This window comes from Anguilla rostrata, chromosome 1 (assembly GCF_018555375.3).
Source record: "Anguilla rostrata isolate EN2019 chromosome 1, ASM1855537v3, whole genome shotgun sequence".
NCBI lineage: Eukaryota > Metazoa > Chordata > Actinopteri > Anguilliformes > Anguillidae > Anguilla > Anguilla rostrata.
This window is the reverse complement of record NC_057933.1, coordinates 24,350,593-24,372,951: the sequence shown is the minus strand read 5'-3', so window position 1 is coordinate 24,372,951 and position 22,359 is coordinate 24,350,593. Positions and strand designations below refer to the sequence as shown.

General features: G+C 43.3%; 1 protein-coding gene across 4 annotated transcripts in view; it reads right to left on the bottom strand.

Annotated features, from left to right (window-relative positions):
- LOC135252778 (collagen alpha-1(XII) chain-like) overlaps positions 1 to 22,359 on the bottom strand; it is a 73,466-nt gene that overhangs the window by 44,208 nt on the left and 6,899 nt on the right. For 3 of the 4 annotated variants that reach the window (XM_064331276.1, XM_064331268.1, XM_064331285.1), the window contains exons 3-19: positions 21,995 to 22,111; positions 21,256 to 21,399; positions 20,111 to 20,167; positions 18,247 to 18,510; positions 17,857 to 18,021; positions 17,009 to 17,182; positions 16,482 to 16,772; positions 15,314 to 15,916; positions 14,521 to 14,799; positions 13,913 to 14,188; positions 13,304 to 13,576; positions 6,254 to 6,523; positions 4,274 to 4,540; positions 3,179 to 3,371; positions 2,342 to 2,466; positions 269 to 418; positions 24 to 143 (exon numbers count right to left, since the gene is read on the bottom strand). In XM_064331276.1, the coding sequence (XP_064187346.1) occupies positions 24 to 143; positions 269 to 418; positions 2,342 to 2,466; positions 3,179 to 3,371; positions 4,274 to 4,540; positions 6,254 to 6,523; positions 13,304 to 13,576; positions 13,913 to 14,188; positions 14,521 to 14,799; positions 15,314 to 15,916; positions 16,482 to 16,772; positions 17,009 to 17,182; positions 17,857 to 18,021; positions 18,247 to 18,510; positions 20,111 to 20,167; positions 21,256 to 21,399; positions 21,995 to 22,111 (3,768 nt within the window). The remainder of the gene's footprint in view (positions 1 to 23; positions 144 to 268; positions 419 to 2,341; positions 2,467 to 3,178; positions 3,372 to 4,273; positions 4,541 to 6,253; positions 6,524 to 13,303; positions 13,577 to 13,912; positions 14,189 to 14,520; positions 14,800 to 15,313; positions 15,917 to 16,481; positions 16,773 to 17,008; positions 17,183 to 17,856; positions 18,022 to 18,246; positions 18,511 to 20,110; positions 20,168 to 21,255; positions 21,400 to 21,994; positions 22,112 to 22,359) is intronic. The other variant, XM_064331294.1, reaches the window with a different exon arrangement.

Below are 22,359 nucleotides of genomic sequence, written 5' to 3'. Positions count from 1 at the left end.
CCACATCCCGTGTCGTCTCATACCTGTTAATGTGTTGCCGCCTTTGTAGGGTAAGTTGGCCACAGCCTCCAGCAGAGACTCCTTTGTCTGATGGGCGTTCAGGTGCCACTCCGTCTTGGGATCGCCGCTGTACTGGGCCAGACCTGCGGCAGGAGGGAGGGAAGGGGTGGTAGAATCGGGGGGGGAGACACTGTGACAATCTGCCCTTGCGAAGAAAACCAAAGGCCTACATCAAAATCTCCAGTGGCACCAAGGGAAATCTCCTCACCGATCTGGACTCTGTCTGGTCCGATATCGAATACGCCCACCGTGCGACCGATAAACGCCCGAATGGTTTTGAAGTTTAGGCGCCCAATGCTCCAGGACCCATCCACCAGCAGGACGATGTCGGCCTGAGCAGTGGTTCGGCATTCCTGGTCTACGGGGATGGGCAACAGAAAAATTGCAGTCAGGGACATACGCTGGTCCACAATGCACTGCTGCCGATGGACATCAAATAAGTAACTGCATTGCAGACAAAGAAGGATAGAGAGACTGGAGGGAAGGGAAGAAATTCAGGTTTTACAAATTGGAGGAAGATGGTAAAGTGATGATGAATACAATGCCGGTGGCTTTTACAACACGTAGGGAAAACATTCTCTTTCACAAACAAAAGCTGTACATGATTGTTTCATTTCTTCGCAGTTTTTTGTCACAAGTCTTTTTTGAAGGTCTGGGGCAGAGGAGGCATTTCTGGATTTTCCCTTTCTCTTCATGCTCCAAATTGACCTGTTCCAACTTCCCCTGAAAGATATGGGAGCTCTCGAGAAACTCTTCGCAAGGAATGAGAGATGCCCCTGTGGCCAATGATGTGTGAAGGGCTCCTCTTCCAGAGTTATTGCATTCCATAGCCCCTTGTTACCCCAGACACCTGCTGGATGTAAAGCCTTTCTCATCCTCTGTGCAATACAGGCACAAGCCCATCTTGGCCATTGCACAACCTGCCTGCTAATATCTGCAATTGAAAAGAGGTTAAATGACATATAAATTATAATTCTTTTTTTTAAATTACCACGAAAAAATAAACACACATTCAGAAAAAGTTGGAGGAGAAGAGTATTGTGTCATGTCAGGACTGTAGATTGTTTGAGAGATACAGGAGAAACAAAGAAAAGGAGATCTAAATGCTGGAAGAAATGCCAGAGTAAATGTTTAGTTTACACTGTAATGCATTACATAATCTAAAAAATAAACAAACACTGCCTTTTTGTATTTGCTAAATGAATGCTTGGCAATGTAGTTTCACCACACTGATTTCAGCTGACTTGGAATAGATATGATACATATTTTCCTCTCAGTCTGAGGAGTGGTTTATTCAAGACTTTTTCCCTAAAATTTTCTTTAACAGGTACAAAAGTGTATGCTACCATCTGCCATCTTGGGCACCTTTTACCTGGATTCAATAAAAACCTGCCATGTCAGCTTCAGGGAAAGTGTTACTTACTCGAAACAAAAACAACAAAAACGCTTGTGCATTAATCCAGCAATATATTCCAATAAAGCAATCACAGGATTAAATAAAAACAACTATTATAAGGTAAAAATGCACTTTGCTGCAATAAACCACTGAACTATATATATATATATTTTTTTTTTTATATGTCAGGATAGTTGATTAGGCAAAGGGCAAAGATGATTTCACCACTTCTTTTTTCATCGTTACTATCCTCCTTAGTAGATACCGCTGTTCTTATAAACGTATAAAATTCCCCTATGTTATGTAAGTCTCTCTCATTCACATATAGCTGTTAAATGTGTGCTATGAAATTAAACAAGACGGCGAGATCTGTGTTGCTTTTGATTGTGTAGCTCTTTCCCTCACTATGTCTCAGCAGTTTGTGACTGAACTCAGTGGTCAGTCTTCCTCACTTTGATCTCTCACCTCAGGGTCACGCCCTTGCTTAGGCAGGCCCTGTCCAGAGCTCCTCGTTCCTCTATCTGCTCCCGATTAGGGGAAGAATTTCAACTCAAGGTCACAGCATTTTCCAGAGCCGTATGTAAAAAACACACCACTTTCCTTTACTTGTGCGATTCTGCAGCTGCCCGCACTTCACACTTGCTAGGCTGTAAAACATTTGTAATTGCAAACAGATTCCTCTTTCATAAAAAACCAACAATAACTAAAGTGTTTAGAAACTTCTGGAAGAAAAAGGAATTTAGCAGAGAGAATACTGAAGTGCTCATGACTTCACAATTATGTCTAAGGAAAGACATGTAGTGTAACTTTTTTATGAGCACAATAGAAAAAAAGTAAAAAAACACCAATGGAGGAGGAAGGCAAGGGTGGAGACGGAGGCATTACCCGATGGCCCAATGAGAGTGGTCTCAGGATCATCCGAGAGGGTGGTCTTCTCCTCTCCCGCCAATGGCATGCTCTCTCCCCCATCAAACATTCCGAACACATTCACTGTGTACTTTGTTCCAGATCTGTGAGACGCACAAACATCAGCCAATTAAAAGAACCTTCCTGAGCCAGTCATGCCTTATAGTCGTCCTGAACCAGTCATGCCTTCGAGTCATTCAAATACTTAGAGTCAGTCATGCCTTAATCCTCAAGATTTTTCACAGTGCATGCAATTTCAGAAGAAATGGATGCAAGATAAGACATGCAAGAGCTTAGCCTTAATCTTGTAACTGGTTACCGACACTGAGTCTTAAATACAGTAGAACATATCAAATATTAACGCATCACAAATGAAAGTCGTTATGAAATACATTATGAAATGTTAGACAAACTTTGAAAGTGATATCAAAATACACTAGTTTTAAGAATCTTAATCCTTTAATCCTTACTTTTTTATTGACTGGAATCATTAAAATGATAATTTTGTACTTATTTTGTATTTGACATTTGTGCGTTTTAATTTACTTTAGGTCAAGTGAAGACATGTAGTGTTAATATGTTGTTGGAAGCATTGTATGTTTGTGCTTATGAGAATTAAAAACTAGTGGTTTTTCTTCTACAGACTAGTGGAAGGTTTTTGTATATTTTGCATATACAATGGAAATGACATTGTCAATATCCAAAAGGAAAAAAAGGTAGAAATGTCATATTTGAGAGCTCATCGGACTCCTGTTCTAACTTTTATTGCCATGGGTCAAATGGCAATAACAAAGGTTGATGGCAAAGGTGACCCACCTGAGTTCTTCCAGAACCACAGTGTTGTCATAAGGCCCAACGAGCAGTTCGCCAAGGTCCACTTCATTCTCGGCTGGGTGAAACTTAACCTTGTACCCACGCACGTCACCAGGAGCGGGGTCCCAGGTTACCCGGAAACTGGTCTTACTGGGCTCAGAGGTCTGGAGGTTTCTGGGCCCTTTGTAAGGTGACACTGTAGCAGAAAAGGAAGACTGGGTATCAGCTAAAAAATGACCAGTACATTGAGGTGTCAGCCAACTGTACATTGCCTGTCCTATGAACATACAAATCCCACAGAGAAAAAAGGCATAAGCTTATCAAGGAGTTGGGATAATGTTTTCTTGGGGCTTCAGGGAGGCTCATCTGGTCAAGGCGCCATTCTGATGCATGGATGAGCTGCGCAGTCACAGATGGAATGTCGATCTTGCCAGTGCCGACAGGCTATCAGCCACAATGCTCAATTGCAGATTGTGTCGCTCAGGGACGGGATGGTTCATGCCAGTTAGGGTCCACATTTCATTGCTCTCTAGCGATCTGAACGGGTCAATTTGGTGGCCGGAGTCTGCTCGCTATAGCAGCACATGAAGTGTCATCCTCCGACTCAGTTCTGAGCAAGCTTGGCCTGTGGATTGCTGTGTAAAAAGAAGGAGGCTGGCGACCCCATATAATTTGGTGGAAAACTGTGGATGGCTACACTCTCCCGAATCATCCACAGAGATTGCAGTGTGAACGCTTCCATAAATAACTTGGACATTCCAGAGGGAAATGGGTTTGCAAAATATCTATTTAAAAGTTAAAAGTTTCTCAAATGAAGCCCCACTGTCCTAACACTTCTGTGGTGCCTCCCCTTAAGCCTTGCTTTCAATGGTTTAGAGGGGAAGAAGGCATGGATGGCAAGCATATCCAAGATGAATAACTATGTCATGTTCAACTGCATTTCCCAAGTTGGGGTTGGTCAGTTTCTTGAAGAAATGACACCATCCTCTTCCTCCACCCCTGTACAACACTCCAGCCCTCCTTTACTCCCTCCCCATCCCACACAGCATTCAGGCACAGTCTCAGCACACACAGAGGTAATTATGGACACCAACGTACGTGTAGTTCCCAGTCCTTGCCTTGCTTTTCCTTCACCATGACGATAGACGGGGTGCACCGTGATGTTGTAGGTTGTCAGGGACTGCAGCCGCCGCAGGACTGTGTCGGTGGCTGTGCCGGGTACCTTGGCGGCCACCTGACGCCCACCAACAACGGGCTTGTACGTCACCCTGTAGTTCAGCACATTGCCCGGTGCCGGCTGCCAGGTCACCTTCATGGATTTCTCCGTCTCCTCGGAAACAACTAGAGCTCTGGCAGCTGCTGAAACTAAGAAACACAAAGGAGAAAGAGAGAAAAAAAACAGAAAGGCATCAACTGCATGGTCACATGACTTATATTTTTTGAGACTAGCAGAATATCACATGGGGTAGGGTTTTAATGACAAAATGCCCAAGATTTCAACGTGCTACTCAAAAGAAGACACAAGGGGCACCATGGCGTTCTACTGAATGGGCGTAATGACTATTGTAATAAAACAGCACAAGGCACTGGAAGTGCCAGAGGCTCTGTTCCTGTTTGAATTACTCAACATCAGCGTGCCAGAATAAACAAGTGGCCAAGAGACAGATTTTCTTCTTTCAGCACAGTTAATCTCACGAGTCGTCGCTTGCCACTGCTTTCCGTCAATGTGTTTTTCCCATTTTATCTATGCGTAAACACACAGCCTGTTCCATAGTGCACCAACAGAGAGTGCGTATACACACAGTGTTTCTCAGAGTGCACAGCGGGCCCTATTTTAACAGTCGAGGTATGCGCTAGCTCAAGGCACTGGTGAATTAGCCCATGTCCAACTCCAGTAATTTTGTGACACCAAGCTTTAGCGCAACTACGGACGCAGTTATGAAAGAGGCTGGTTCCGTAGTTGTAAATTAACTGTGTGCGTGATGCGGGTTTGGTTTTATTGTTTCCAGCCAGATCACCACATTTTTTCTCTTTCAAAACAGTGTGCTAGCGCCACAGGCAACTGCTAATTTTGCCATAATCGAAGAGCAAGCGCGTAATGAGAGGGCCGTTACAAGCCTCTCTACAAACCATTACTCGTAAATTTACTAATAAAACATTGCTGTGTGTCAGATGAGAGGAAGCCCAATTAGCCCGAGGCTGCATCATAAAACGTAACTTCCTGCACAATTTTAAGACACAGCTTAAAATATCTCACTGATTGGGACTGACTGTGCTGACCCTCCTGTCTAGTCAGATAGAAATGTCTGCCTGTTCTAAATGTAGGACAGTGGCCAAGAACAATACAAAAGTGGCCAATAAGAAATTTCCCCTAAGTATTCCAATGAAAACTAGGGCACTTTCAACTCCCTCGAGATCAATATGCTATGTTGCAAGCAGTTGGTTTTAATGGGTCTGATATTTAAGACATTTAACGGTCCAAGTTTTAGGTCAGACTGAGATGGAAGTGTTGTGGAGAATAATGGACAAAAAGTTGTCAGGTCTCAGAAGTGCAATTGCACAGAAGAAAATTTTAATGTACAATTTTTTTCTATGACATTTAAGATTAATACAATTTTGGCCCATATTTGAAAAAAAAACATAGCAATATTTGTGCAAGTCTATAAACGTTCAAATAAATACTTGAGATATTCAGGTCATTTTAAAGATGTGGTCGTTCATTTATTTAATTACTGCAAAATGGCTGCTTTGTTTTGTATATTTGAGCAGATAATTTAGTATAGGTTTCTGGTCTCAGATGAACAGCTATTGTTCTGTGTTTTGACAATTTATTTAGTTTAACTAAATAAGATTCAACTTAAATATTTGAATTTACAATAACATGGGCCACTCTGAAATACCACTTTTCTTGAATTGGACCACCCCAGGGGCAGACCTATACAAGTATATTTAACATATCTGTCTGACTGAGGTAACGCCAGAAGGAAAAGCCATTTTCTCAGGCAGATCAACAGTCAGGTTTCTGCATATGTTAGATGCATTAATGGGGGGTGGGGGTAGGCAGGGGGGCAGGATTACCGTCTGTGGTTTCTTCTCCAATGAGTGGGTCTCCCTCTCCTCGTCCATAGATAGCATAGACGGACACTTGGTACCGGGTTTCCGGTGTGAGCCCATTCAGCACCGTCGCCGTGACGTCACCGGGAACCCTTTTCTGCCCAGACTCATCAGTGAACATTGACTTCCACATGACACGGTAGCTTCGGGGGCTACCGGGGGCTGCCGTCCATGACACACCAAAACTGGTATCTGTGACGTTGTCCGTTACCAGGTTTTTAGGTGATCCCAGCTCTGTGGACAAAATACAAGAAACTTAAACTAAGGCACGACCCTAAAAGATCTTCAAATTATAACTTATGTTCTCCATAGCAATGCAAATGAAATCACCTCAAGTAACACTTGATTTAGAAAATGGCTAATAATTCTACTTTTTAACAAACAGCTGCTTTCAGCTGTGGTTCCTGTGCAACCTGTCTCTACTGATATTTACCGCAGTGCCTAGGTAAGTAGTTCAGCTAACGGAGGTGAATACTGCAAGACATATGCTGCAAAAGAAGGGAGACCACAGTTTCCCAATTGGCCAGAGGAGCCGCTGTTGCATCATGAGCCAGGACATGCCCTACCAACTGAAACCCTCTCTCTCTGGGCAAAACTGCAGCCAACCACACATCACTCCCCAGAATGCCCAGCCACAGTCAGCCCCAGAACGTTCCAAAATTCCATCCTGACAGTGGGGTGCATCTCTCCAGCAAGAGCTGATGCTTTGGCAAGTTGCTGCACCAAAGCACCGAGATAGCCACAAAAATGTGGGTTGGGAATTCACATCGGTAATTTCCACGCAGAGAGGGCTGATGGAAGGGAGGCAGGCATGGAACAGCAGCACAGGATGAATGAGGGACAGTAAATCCACTGGTTTCCGTTAACCCTCTGGGTATTTTTGATCTGGGCCATTTACTTTTCCAGGAACCCCCAGGAAACCTGGGAAACCAATCAAAGCTCAGTGCATCTCAGCACTTTTTATTTTTCCATTTCCCCTGGAAACCCAAGCCATAAGACCGTGTTTGCTACAAATGCAGATGTTGCTCTGCCCCCGGGGGGAGGGGGTGTCAATGTATCGAAAAGCCAGAAAGGAGAGGAAGTGCAGATGAGGAAATTCAGATGTAGCTGCCCGGCAACAACCACGGCTCACCGGTGAATATTTGCGCTCAAGCCAACCCCCCCACTCCCCATCGCACTAAGGACCATCCATCCATCCGCAGAGGTGATGCTCATAACCGTTCATCACGAGTTTGGAGGCATAGCTCAGAGGCAAACAGAGAGATCTATTGTAACCCTGGAAGGACATTATAACATGTACTAATATCTAACAATATTTTATAACTACTTTGCATCAAGGGAGCAGAAGGATGTATGCCTAAATTTGTTGATTGACAGCACTAGAAACAATGTCAACCTGTCTGGGAACCATCTCAAGACAAGCTCAATTGCCGAGCATGGAGAAAGAGGCTAGATAAGAGAAAGGACTCAAGTCAATGTATCATCAACCAATGAGGAAGCCTGGCTGTTGAAGTCACACTCGATATGAAAGTTAGCAGACACAGCAAGCTACGCAGTTCCATTAAGGTAAGTACTGCCAACAAGTTTCATACAAGGAGTTAATAATTATTGTACTAACAATAAATACCTGACGGATGGCAGATACTTTGTAAATTTGTCAAGATGAATTCCCAACTACGAACTTATTTTCTTGGACATTATCTTACTGGAATTGGATTGCCATGCTATATGCTTCGGAAACCAAATTATAACAACTATATGTCTAAAAGGCTGCATAAGGCGGAGCATGAGAAACTGCTTGTTCCAAAGCCTGCATTCACCTTCTGTGACAGCCTCCACTTTTAGTGTTAGAGATCACCAAAGATCACACACATGACCCTGTCCTTCAGTTAGGCCAATGTTCTTTTCATTGTCCAGGGCTGTGCACCAGGGGCGTGACAGCACAGGCACACAGAAGGCTGTTCCCATGGTATAAAAAGATAGCAACATTCAACAAAGCTGTTTGAGAACCCTCAGAGGAAGTGTCTGTCAGGTCAAATACTCACTAGTGACCAGTAATTCCAAGTCATCTTGATCTACACTGTGGGCCAAGTCCTTGATCCCGAGTTGCCAAGTGCCGGGGAGTGACATTCCCGGCCGTGCACCAGGGACAGGGGATCACACACAAACGACTTCAGCAGACAATCACCTGCTCTTTTCCTCATTGATGCGAGGAAGGGGTCAGCTCCGATCACTCACAAAAACCCGGGTCCAAGTGCCGGATTTGATGTCTATTTTCTCTTTCTTTCTCTTTCCCTGAACTGCTGAACCGTCCAAACAAACCACATTACGGGAATTTTCTCCGTGTCACGAGGCAAAAGCAAACACTTTACAAATAGGCTGAAACATATAATTTTGAAGTATTAAACACATCATGTTACAGCATCAAAGCATTAATTATGACCTATTCATGAGTTTCCAACATGGCCAGTACTGAATTAAATAATTATATTCAACCCCAGGGTCGATTTAAGGTGTTTTGAACATTTTGGCTGTTGTGCTGATTGGCTGACCTGTGCTGATTTGTGGGCATGTAGCCCACGATTCAATTTTTCTTGGTGCAAGAACCACCCTCTTTTAAAACTTTCTTTTATTCTAAGAAATAAAGAGGAAAATTGACTGATCTAAAATGCTTGTGGCAGCCTACCAAAAGAACAGGTATTTGGAACTCTGGGGTATTTCTAAATCCACTGACTTCATTCTATCATTGTTTACAGGATTTCCATCAGGTCAGTGTGGATATGAAACAATGAGCGATCAGAGAATGACTAAGAAGGCAATCGATGGATTATTATTCAACCTTACAAGCTTATGGCTCATTACTCTCTGTAAGTAAATGGCTGCTGTTGGAAAGAATCCACTGGAATCCTCTGTAATTGCTGGATTTCATGAATCTTACAACAACATCAGAGTGTCCCAAAAGGATGAGGAAATATGTATTAGGGTCTAATTTAGCATGTGCCAAAACACTGAATGATTCGATGGATGCAGACATCCACGTCTTTTATAAAGCAGACAAAATAAATTTCAGGTGAAATAAAGTTCTCCTAAAAAATAGATTAACTTCAACCGTGTTTAATTTTATAGATCATCACTAAGCTGTGCCTGATAAAAAAAGAAAAACTTACCAAAATATAATTTATCATACATAATATTCTTTCTTAAGTAGCATTCCAACATTGAATTCTCATTTGCCTAATTTGTTTGCACATGTTCAAGGTTCACCTCATCGCTTTTTTTTTTCCTAAAGAGCTGCCATTTTTCAGAAAACTTCCCGGACTTCACGCTTGAGGAAAAAAAGCCACCAGGGGCCCCTGGCATGGAACCTGGCACGCACTGTTCCCCATTACACACCGGCCCATTTCTCAAAAAACCTCAACAAAATGAAAATCAGACAAGAAGAAAATATGATTAATCTGGCACTTTCCTCTCGTGCTTCAGCACACTGAAGCCCCACAGAGGGTTTTTTTTTCTTTCTAGGGGAGTCAATCTCATGCCTCCAGTCTTTGTGAGACATGCAGTGTTTTCTGCTTATGGAAAAGGGTGTAGCCTCTGCAGACTGAGTGCACCAGGTAGACTGAGGCTTCCTCTAGGCATCAACAAATCACCTACGTGGCTTGATAAATTGCATATCCTTACAGCCATCTTGTTGGCATAGATGTAAAACTCACCAGCTGCAGGAGGCATTACATTTTCTTAAACATTGAGAAAATATTATAAATGATTTGCAGCGAGAACAATATGGGCAATGTTTCACCAAAAAAACTTTTAAACAAATGAGCAGCACAGTCGGAATGCGCAAAGCAAGTTCTGTCAGGAAACTCAAAATTGCAGCCGACCAATCGGTTGGCCCCATTAACCGCATACTCACTCGTTTCCACAATCATCCGATGGCATACACACAACACTCTACTCTTACTCATCCAATCACAGGCACACATCACCAGTGGAGCATATTTTAAAACCAACAATCAGACCTCTCAATGCTGCTGCTTGCCTGCGCTGATTTGCATGCTTCATTGCTGCTGCTCAGAATTGCGCGCACCCTCCGCCCCCCCAGCACCACCTGTTGTTTTGATCTGCTTCTAGATACTGGGGGGGGGGGTTTCTGGTATTCCTCCTGTTTAGCAGAAGAGATGTATAGCACTCCCTGTTAGAAAGGGTAGTGTACGCTGGCGTGTGCACTAATACCAGAAGCAGATCCATTCATCGCCAAAGCAAAAATATACATCTTGCATGTGGGTGAGTAAAAAAATGAGCTAAAGGCTACCTGAGCGATACCATCAAAGCTTAGCCTTGTTTTTGCATTTCCCTTCCCTGCCTCTTCAAGTGGAAATGTACACAGGTGCTACACTGTGAGAGCATGGTCCACTTGGTCACGCATGTTCCAGTTAATGTTGCCATTAGGTTTCCCTTCTGGAAGTCCACAGCCCCAGTGTCTCTTGAAAGGCTCCTGGCTTTGAAGTGAATATGTTCCATATGGCATGTGTGAAAATTTACCTTCCACTCTCCTCTCCCCTCCCTGGCCCCTATTTTTTTTTTTTACCATTTTTCTTTTCAATATATGGAATATAAATTTCCAAAAAAGAACTCTTTTCTTTAATGGCTCAGTTTGGAATTGCAAATGTTACTCCATTCATCATTCTAACATGAGGACCGATGGAACAAGAAAGAAGAAGCAGGTATCCCCCAGACCCTGGGCTACATGCGTCTAACTACATAGCACAAAGCCTCATGGGAGTCGGGCTCTGCCCACAGTGATCTGGCCCAGCTACACCATCAACAATGTTCTCTCCTTATCACCACTTGGCTAAACACTCACAATACAACCTCCTCTTACATCATCAAAGAGTATGCAATTCTTGTCTACACTGTGGATTACTGTCCAATATTGCAAGGCAACATAACAATAAAATGAAAATGTTATATGATTTCCCATGCAAATAAAAATTAAATAAACTATGAAGAGTGTGGCCTCTGGTAGTCAGTGTTATTGAATGAAATTAATTCAGTGTTACAAGGCCTTTTATAAAATACTGTTTCATTACTGTTATATTTGTTTCCAGGTAAAGCCTGTTAAAAATTTCTAACCAAACAGCAAGATTCCCTAGTCGTTCCCCAAATTGCGCATTCAGGCAGCCGACTCCCACAGTGTTTCGCACCCCCTCTCCCCAACATGAACCCGGCACAAAAAGGATCTGTGTCTCGCTGGCATTACGTCAGGTGAAGTGACGGGGCGCTGGCGAGAGCACACTGAGTCTCTCAGACCCAGCCGTGCGCGTGGGAGGCGGCTCGCTGACTCAGCAGAGGGGCCAGGCGGAGACGTTGCCCGGAAGCCGGGGTCCCTGACGAGTGAGTCAGCAGCCAGAGAAACGCGCAGCATCGTCCGAGGGGAGGCACGGCCGCGGGAAAATGTCAGGGCCTTTAACGGCTTTTTTTTTTGTAACAATGAATGAATGGCACTGGGGGGGTGGTAATTTCCACACGGGACACTTATTCCCTTGTTTCGTGCGGCGTGGGAGAGACTGGGCACTGCACAGCCAGTTCTAAGTCAGCTCTCTGGATCTCTAGCTCTCTCTTTCCCTCTATCTTATTCACACACTCTCTCTCTCTGGCTGTTTCCTCTCTCTCGCCTTGTCCACCTACTCAATTTTCCAATTAATTCAAGTACTTTATTTGCATGACGCAAACCACTGTCAAATATTGACTACAGCATTCATTCCCATTTTTGCAGTGGAAGATGGGCTTACGATGAAGAGAAGAGTTTCTTCCCCATGCACTGTGTAGGAAGACACAGGTTTGATGCATTGGAAGCCAGGGGCACACTGCTTTGAAAGACAGCCAATAATATAGCATTGGCAGCCAGCCTTCAACTAATAAAGTGGGGCTTTCATCAAAAGCCAGAGCTTTCATGAGGAAGAATTCTGTACAGCTTAGAACCTGTCCTGGTAAACACCTGGAGTATAATGTTCAGACCGCAAATATACTAAATGTTCAGTGTCAATGTCAATCAAATCAAATCTCATTAGTTAAACGGCACTTGTTAACTCTAGTAGAGTATATTTCTCTCCTGTTTAATAGGTCAATCAATATGTTTTTGTAACGCATGTTTTGTTGTGCAGGACGGTGGGCAAAAGCTACAGTATACGTATATCCATTCCCATTTCCCCTTCTCAGATCCTCTGATATCACAAAAGTTAACCTGTCAAATCTTACAGCACTACAATCCCTAAAACTGGCTTCCTCCACTCACTATGCGTTTGGCTGCAATGCAGGGACACCGTAACCCTAATCTCCAAGAAAACCACCACCCAACAAACTGAAGGGTCTTAATTATTTTAATAAGCATAGTGCAAGGGCAATAGTCACTATATTGTTCTTGGACACCCTCGGGCAAAATGCTTAACGCAAAAGCTGAGAAACTGCGCTGGCCCCTGATTTTTTTTTCGTGATCTTTGCCCACCACTGAAACCTTGCAAGGGGAAACAGATGTCTGCTCTTGCCGTAATTGGCTGCCATTATAATATGAAATGAACATGCCTCTCGCAAACAAAAGCAATTAAGTGCTCTGAACAAATTAACCCATGCAGTGAGGTCAAGTGCCACTCATGCACTTATTTCTCACTCAGAAACGAAATCAAAAATAATTGCTGCAAGCCAAGCATATTGCGAATATGGCAGAGGAGTTGAGGTATCGGTGGCTCTCTAAAACTGATTCTGAAAGACGCTGTGAAAGCTTCAGAAAAATGGGTGTGATTTCCATCAGTGCACCATTGTGAGGTCTGTCATTTATATCTCACCACACCAGGTAGCAGTGAGACATGATGGTAGAGCGAGGCTTCACAACCCTTCCGATGATGTCAATCCCTGACTCATGAACCAATCAGAAAGACTTTTGTAAATCCATTTTAAGGTTTGTAAAGCATGACCCCCAATCATCAGAGCAACAGCAGGGACAAGAAGGAGCCTCCGTACCTTCCAGAGTGGTCCCCTGTCCCAGGAGCGGGTCTCCAAGGCCAGATGCGTAGCGGGCGCTGACGAACAGCTCGTACTCCGTGGCAGGCTGCAGGTTCTTCAGCAGCACTGCCGTGCTATCGCCCTTTACCATCACCTCCTTCCTCTCCCCGCCATCTGCTGGCTTGTACGCTATGCGATACTGCTGGACCCGGCCTGGTGCTGGCTGCCACGCCAGCCTCATGCTGGACACTGTCTCGTTGAAGACCCTCAGGTCCCGTGGGGTCCCCCGAGCTGAACAAGGACAAGAAAATAAGGTCAGTTACACCTGAGCCCAGTATGTAAAAATGTAAGGAAATGTAAGAGGTATTAAGAGTTATTACAAGAGTTCTGTAACATACACTTATATATTTGTGCCTACAAACCACAAAAACATTGCATTCGAGCTAAAGAAGGTCTTCTGTTCATTGAACTTGCACAGTCATTGTTTTTTAATGTGTTGCAGTCTTTCTCGGCCAAGCTGTTCTCAAATTAAAAGGCAATCAATAAGAGACATACATGCATGTGCACACACATACAGTACATGTGCGCACACACACATACACACACACACACACTGTGCAGTCTGACCTTCTTTGGTGGTCCCTGTGGTCTGCACTTCTGGGCCAAGTCCGGAGATGTATTCAGCCGATACGCTGACTTGGTAGGTGGTGACGGGGGACAGCCCACGCAGGACGATGTCGGTCTCAGGGCCGACAGTGTACGCCTCCAGCTTCTCCACGCCCCCACTGACCGGGACGTAGGAGATGCGGTACCGTTTCACGGGTCCGCGGGCTGAAGCCCACGACACCCGGAAACTGTCCGTCGTCTCGTCTGTCACCCTGATGTTCCTCACTGGTCCTTGCTCTGTGAGAGACACACAGCATGGTCTAATTGCTTACACTTATTTAACTGAAGCTGTCATGTTGGCAAAACCTCATCCTGTCACCAGAGTTGTATTACAGGTTACTGCAAGGTATAGATTAAATAAACAATCAAATGACCTATAAATGTCCTCTTGGCTTTACCCTGATAATTAAAGGCAAACCTTTTCACAGACAACAGTTTGGAAAGTTTGGTGATCAGTAATTACAACAATCCTTTGTTTAAAATGTTTTTAAAATCTATTCATAAGTCAAGGTTAAAGACAAATGTCATTGAATCCACACCTAAGTCTTAAAGCAAAAGCCAACACTTACCCTCCAGTGTGGTCTCTTCTCCAGTCAGGGGAAAACTGTCCCCTTTGTCATACTGGGCAAAGACATTGACCTCATATTTCGTCAGGGGGGTGAGGTAGGGGAGGACAACGGTCTTGGTGTCCGCTGGCACAAACATTGTGATGTAGTCTCCAGTGACGTCCAGTGCAGGCCTGAACCTGACCAGGAAGGACAGAACGTCAGTCGAATCTGAGACCCAGGTGGTCCTGAAGCTCCGGGATGTCACCTCAGAGAATTCCAGGGATCTGGGTGAAATCAGACCTGGAGAGAAAGACAATATCCTTCACCTTAGGCTCTATGGTTTCATAATGGGTTACATCAGGTAAAACCAGGTTATTGGAAAGGTCATACTGCCAACTGAGTCTTGGACTTCTCGAATCACCATCTCACTTCTGTTACTGTGCCCAGATACATTTTGTTTCCAAGGAATCAAACCGAAAACCAAGAACTGTAATGGTAAATTGTGAATTTCAGTAGACTGTGAGATACAATGACTCCATAGTTGCCTGATATCAATGTGGAACTCCCCATGACAGTGTCATTGAATTCTTAAGGCAGAGGAGTCCTATTGATAACTGTCACACATAAATTAGAGCAGTGCTGCAATAGCGCTGAGATGCAACATCTCCATTGTTTTTTCAGAAGTTTGCAGTGCAACAGTTAGCAGGATAACTGGGATGAAATAACAATCAAGCACTTGCAATTATTAAAACTCATGCTGCAGCTATCAAAAAGTAAAGCTTTTTTTACACAAGAGAGGCACAAGGACACTCACTTCTCTTCTTAATATTGAGGAGCTCCTGCTCGATGCGGAGGCAGATGGACTGTGTGAGCTCCTTGGAGATTCTCTCGAAGGCATCAAAGTCCTCCACAGTGTAGACATGAGTGTCCGCTGGAGGGTTGGCGATGGCCTCCAGCTCCGAGCGCACGGCATCCTTCACACCCACAGCGAAGATCTCAACATCAGTGTTCCTCAGTTTAGTGGCGGAGTCAGTGAAGGCATCTGATGACTTTCCATCAGTGATGAGGATCATGACACGTGGCACGTTATGACGGGCCCCCCGGGCAGCAACAAAGATCTTCTCCCGGACATATTTCATGGCCCTGCCCGTGTTTGTAGAGCCACCACGGTAGGGGAAAGACCGCACTGCCTTGAGAACCCCAGGCAGGTCAGGGTGCGTGTTGAGGGCGAACTCAGTGTGTGGGTCCCGGCTATACTGCACTAAGCTGATCTGCACCTTGTGGGGGCCAATGTCAAAGGAGTTCACCAGGACCTCCAGGAAAGACCTCACTTTGGCAAAGTTGGCCAATCCAATGCTGTAAGAGCCATCCACTAACAGGACAACATCAGCCTGTACATCTACTCCCAAAGAGCATTCTGTATATGGGAGAGGGAAAAAAAACATTGTTTTTGATTTCTTGCCCTGTGACAATATTTGCTTTAGCATTTATCAGCATGTTTTATTAATTCTGGAAGGAAATCACTGAGCCCATAAAATTATGTTTTATGAAGATACAGACACCTTTACAAGCACAAAGCACGAAACATATAACTTTGAATCAAACTGTGAGTCATAGGACAACATTTTGGCTGAAACCAAGTTACTGCAATGTAGAACATAAGCCATTTGCGACTGAACACATATTGTACGTTCAAACAATAAAAAGATGATTCCCCTGATAATCATCTATTTAGCATTTGGACCCGCAAGCTTTGTTCATCCTGCTAGTGTTGAAAGACTTTATCCTTGCATTGCTTGCAGTTCCTGTCTCCAGGCCCCAGCTGTCTACATTTGCTTTTCTGCTTCAATCTAACACTTTAAAGTGCAAATCAGGTTTTGGAATAATGGAAATGGAAAAAGGTGAGACTGTGTAGTGGGGGTGCCAATATGGGCTAAGTAATGGTGGATAATGACAGGCAGCGACAGCTGAGGCATGCTCACCCAGAGACACTTTAACTGGCTGGGTTGTCACCATGTCCATAACGGGCTCACTGGGGGTCAGGCCCTTGAGGGCAAAGAGGGTGATCTCGTACTCAGTCTCGGGGGACAGGTCTCGAACATTCACCGCTGTCTGGGTGGGCCCAACGTATAACTCTTGTCTCTTCCTGTCGGCCAGCATGGGGATCAACTGCAGCTTGTATCCCGTCACCTCACCGAAGGATGCGTCCCACGTCACCCTCATGGACTTGGACGAGATTTCAACAACCTGCAGGTTTGAGGCTGGTTCCACAACTGTAGGGGATAAATGTGAATATAAGAGCTTTCCATAGAATCAAAAGTTCAGCAGCATTCATATCCATGCTATTTTCATGAAGGGAAAAAAACCTGAATACACAAACATTGAGTAATTTTGGTGTTAAATGGGTCATTTTTGCTTTCATATCAAGAAATCTATACTGGGAGTATATAAACCACATATAAATGACTCATAAACAAAATGGAAAACTTTGGCATTGACATGCGCTTACCTTCCTCCCCGCTTGCGAGGGAATTGACCTGGTCGTCGACCCCAGCGCACACCTCTGTTATGAGTTTGCGCTGCACTTCCTTGATCAAGTCAAAGTTGGGGACATTATAGACATGCGTGTTGTGAGGCCTGGAGGCAATTTGTTTCAGTTCCTCCTCATCTGCTCCTTTGATTCCTGAATTGGACAGAGAACAACAAAACCAATGTTAAACAACAAAATATGGCTTGTTTTCTGCACACCTATCAGTATTTCTGAGCATTAGTCAAGGGGCTACCCTTTACAAGTTTTGAACTGATCTATAACAAAGGCTCCCTTGTATAGAGTCGACCAACGCAAAATGAAAACCGTCTTGATTTTGAGGATGAATAGTCATGTTTCGTTGCAGGTTTGAAAACCTGTACACATCACATCTCATTAAAATGCCTAAAATGAAATGGAAGGCTCTAGTTCCTTTCCTGTGTTTAACCAAATCCAGCTGGAATTAATGATGGTGGCTCCACTTGTCAGTAAGCTGCTGAATATAATGGCGGTCACAAGCAGCAGTGATGGAGGAGAGTCAGTTTTTTCCGACCTCAGCAGAATGCTATAAGTTAAAATTAGACCATTGGTGTTAGCAAATTTTGTGGTTCACAAAGCCTTGAATTTCACATTGATAGTCATTAGTAACAATCCAGGGCATGTTTCCACATCACATGAATGACTATAAAACCACGTCTTAATATTTGTGAAATTGTATTCCATTGGTAAAACCATTTTTCATTATTCTTGTAGCTGGTTAACTGTCAGCCAAAACAACAGGTAGTATAATCGAACAGCTTTCCATACTGATGATTCCCAGCTTCACATACCCAAGACAAAGATCTCAACCCCATTGTTCCTCAGCTTCCTGGCATATTCTTCCACAGGGTCCTGCGATTTTCCATCTGTGATAATCATGGCCACCTTGGGGAAAGACTTCCTAGCCCCTGCTGCCTCAGTAAAAGTGTTTTTCAGCAAGTAATCCATGGCATCACCTGCAAAAATTGTTATTATTACTGATTTGCACAGCCAATAACCTCACACACCTGGTGACTTACATCATCTGCTTTTCTTTCCACTTTTCTTTCTCACTCTGACAGAGACATTTATACACAGAGAAATGTAAATACTTTGTATAAAGCTGGGCTGGAACATGAAAATAATCTGACGATATAAGATAAAATAAACGTTATCCTCTCAGAGGCTTCCATTACCCTTACCGGTCATTGTGTTGCCACCCTTGTATGGCAGTGTGTTGATGGCACGGAGGAGTTCGCCACGCTTGGAGTACTGGTTCAGGTTGAACTCTGTCCTGGTGTCAGTGCTATACTGCACCACGGCCACCCGGGTCTTGTCCAAACCAATATCAAAGGCACCCGCCATGGAGCTGATGAAGCTGCGGATGTGCTTGAAGTTCTCCCGCCCAACACTCCAAGAGCCGTCCACCAGGAAGGCAACGTCTGCAATAGCGCTGGCTGTACACTCTGCAGGTGAGAGAGAGAGAGAGAGAGAGAGTGGGGGGGGGTCAGTCACATTAGCAGAACTGGTACCACCACTAGACACCCTTCATTTAACAGGCATGCTGACAGTGTCAACATAGGAAGTAAAGGGATGAATTCTTACATGAAGCTCACACTCATTTGGCTCATCCTTTCTAATCATGACAGCCACATTTATAATAGCCTGAAAATGCACTTCTATTTGAATGAAATTATTCTTTTGGATGCATGCCAAAAAAAACATGCCATTAAAAACATTAGACTGTAGCATCTATCTCTTCACCCATGCATCCACTCTGTGGGGCATGTGTCTCTATGAACTGCTATTTAGATTAAGTGGTTCCCCACACCATTTTTCTGTAAAATTCAGCAAATTTAATGACATATGACCCCGAATTTTGAAGCTACCATAAAAAGGGGATGCAGGCGGAAAGTTTGAATATTATTACAATTTGGCTGTAGACGAAGGCGCAAAAATTCTTTCAGCATCTTTTAAAATCCAAAATAAGCAGTCATTATTCTTTATGTCTCTCAGGCCACGTCACTACATTTCTCACAGACCATTCTCAATGGCTCAATTTGTTTTAATTGGTCTGATTCATGCGTCCCTGTTTTTAAATCTTCCATCCATTCTCCTGCGGCCCATTGCTCACTTGGCAGACTTGCTAGCCATTAGCCCAGCGCGCTTTGTTCTCATTGCAGGAATTCACCTGTTGACCAACATTCAACTGAACAATGGCCCTTTGGCTTTAAGTGGGAAGTGGTGTAAATGTGACAGCTGTCTACTATGGGATATGCTATATGTTGCTTGGTTGCAAGCTTGAATAAAAAAGGGCCAGTTGCTATGCTAAAATATTCAGGTGGGATCCAAAGCCAAACAAAACAAGGTGTGTTAAAATTTTGCTTTTTGTCCTCTTTTTTGTCAGCAACAGCACTATGGAAAAGGCAGTACTGCCTCAAGTAATGGTTCAAACAGAAAGCAAATTCCAGAGAAGCTGACAAGAAAAAGACATCTTAATTAGTGTGTTGCTTCGGGCATTTTGAGGCCAAATTAAAACTTAAATGAAAAGGTAGGTGAGGGATGGTCAAAGATTCCTCATGCAGCCTTTCCTAACGATGGTAAATGGTGTAACTGCTCTCCTTTCCTAAGTATGGTAAATGGTGTAACTGCTCTTTTTGAAATTAAATATGATCTTTTAGCATCTTTCTTTCCACAGCTAGGTATTTAATGCCTGGATTTTGTTCACGATGTCCCTGGTGTGGCTGTTTAAGTAGTGAATTCAGACAGCCCCCTCTGTCAGCCGAGCAAAAGGAGCCTCATTCTTTATATGGTGCGCGACTGGGTCCTCTCAAAGCTCTGACACGCAGGCTTTTTCCAGTTACGCACAAATATGTACATTTCCAGCAAATTTTTAAGCCCCAAACTTGCTATGAAAGCTGGAACGGCTTAGTCAAACCAGTACAGAATAACCCACAAGTTTTTCCATTAAAAAAATGCAAATGCATGGATTTAAATGGAAAAAAGGGGGAGGCTTGCAATCTTTTCAAAAGCAGACTATATAAAAGCAGCGGTAAATGTACTTACTGATTGCATCGGTAACGTGTGGCTTCCTCTGAGTTCCAACAGAGTCACTGGCTTGAACTGAAACACAGTCAACACAGTCAGTTTTACATTATCATTAAAACAATGCAGGGTGTAACACATATGTAAAGTAATTACAAGGTTTAGACAAAGTAAGTAACAGAGAGAACACTGTTGCTTCTGACTGTGAATTTAACAGTTACAAGGGCAACATTTCTCCAAAGATCTGTGAGGTTAAAACATTCTCATAGTGATTGCAAAATATAGCATCACATTTGGGAGCAATAGCAACGTGCATGTTGCTTGGCATTTCAGTACGTACCACTGATCGAATATTATTTGTTGATTCTTTACAGTGAGCAGAGAGAAAAGTCACATATGACTATAAATGACTATGTCGTAAACAAAGTCACCCCTCAGTCTGAACCTCCATTCTCATTATCTAAGTATACTGTAAACACAAATGCAGCAATATATCTATTGTCACATCAGGCATCTTGCTTTTATCTCCAAATACCGTCTGATCCCAGTGGTGCTGAGGTTCAGGCTTTAGAGTAAAGCCAAGCAATGAATACCGTACGTCCTCAGGTCCATGCCCAGCTATTCCTTACAGCCTTGTAACATTGCTCACTTAGCCAACACTCCACTCTTCCAAAGTGATATACATAGCTCATATATCTTTCCATTGATGTGGTTGGATATGCACTGAGAAGATTCAGATTTGAGATCCTTGCATGTGAGGCAGTGCCCTCACCAAACTGAGATTTAAACGTGAAGCCAAGCATGCTACCAGGTTCGAACTGAACTCAATCTCAATCAATTAAAAAGAAAACAATGTAATTTTACAATGTGGTTTTAAACAGGTTTTAAATGCAACATGGTTGAATGTATCCATATCAACACTGAGAGGAATGCTGTGCATCAAAACACAGTGAAATTAAATGCTTGTGCCATATGTTTTCATATAAATTAACTTTCCTTTGATTTCTTGGCAGTCATTTACAATCATATTACAGTACCTGTGTTATGTCACACCTGAATCATTTCATTTTATTGCAAACATATTGATATATATTGATACAATATATATCAAATGTATTGATTTGCTTACAAGCTTATCAGGGAGCAGGTGTATAATAACCGCTTACTTGTGATCTGGCCAAAGATGGGGATGCTCTCCTCTGGTCCATTATAGGAGACAATGGTCACCACATAGTCTATGTCCGGTGTCAGGTCTGAGATAGACGTCTTTGTGGCAGTGGCTGCTAGGCTCAGCTCTTTCGCATGTTCATCTGAATCACAGAAGCATAAGCAGAGGCTTATTCAGATGATCAAGGGCAAGCAAACACACAGTACCCAGCACACTGTATCTACAATACAAGCGTAATGTGTTCCAGTACATGCGTTTATGCTCTGTGAAATCCTAACTCAGCTTTGGAAAGTTTTCACATTGCATTCTAAACACACTGTGCCCAGCACTAGCTGCACCTACAGTACAAGCATAATGTGTTCCAGGGCGTGAGTTCATGTTCTGTGAAATCCTAACCCAACTTTGGAAAGTTTTCACATTGACAACTAAATGGATATTTACAGCCTAAAATTACAGCGATTATTTTAAAAACAAGAGGCAAAAACTGAGTTTTTGTCCATTTTTTTCCAGAAGAAAAAGGCCCTGGAAATGCACCATTTGGTTTCAGTGTTATCTTTAGAGGGTTAAAGTGGTTACATGCGGTTTGTCTGAGCACACAGTAGAGTTTGTTTTAGCAGAAGTTAAACTATTTAGACTACTTCCTGGTTGTTAATGAGGATAACACACATGCTGACCTTCTGTAAGCTGTAGTGGACAAAGCAGAGATCAAACTAGGCATAGAGCCAGGGAGTGTTTACCTGTGTCCGACACAACTTGTATTTTGTAACCCTGTATCCGTGTTGATGGCTGTGTCCATGACATTTGTACTGTGTTCTCATTTAGAATTTCAAATTTCAAGTCTGAGGGTGGTTCAACTGCAAATGAGAAAATATTATATATCAGCTCCAAAACAAGCATAAAAAATGTAAGCACAAATGCAAGGACAAAATTCATAAGCAAAGCATGGCACTTTTTAGCATACAAGGTGCTTCCCAACGACAAACACTTCAGGTCAGAAGTTCATACGTTCGTTGTTGGGCAAATGCATCACAGTGACGACAATATGACAACATAACACAGTGGACGTGAGAAGCCATTTTGGAGCAAAATGACGTCTGTTTGA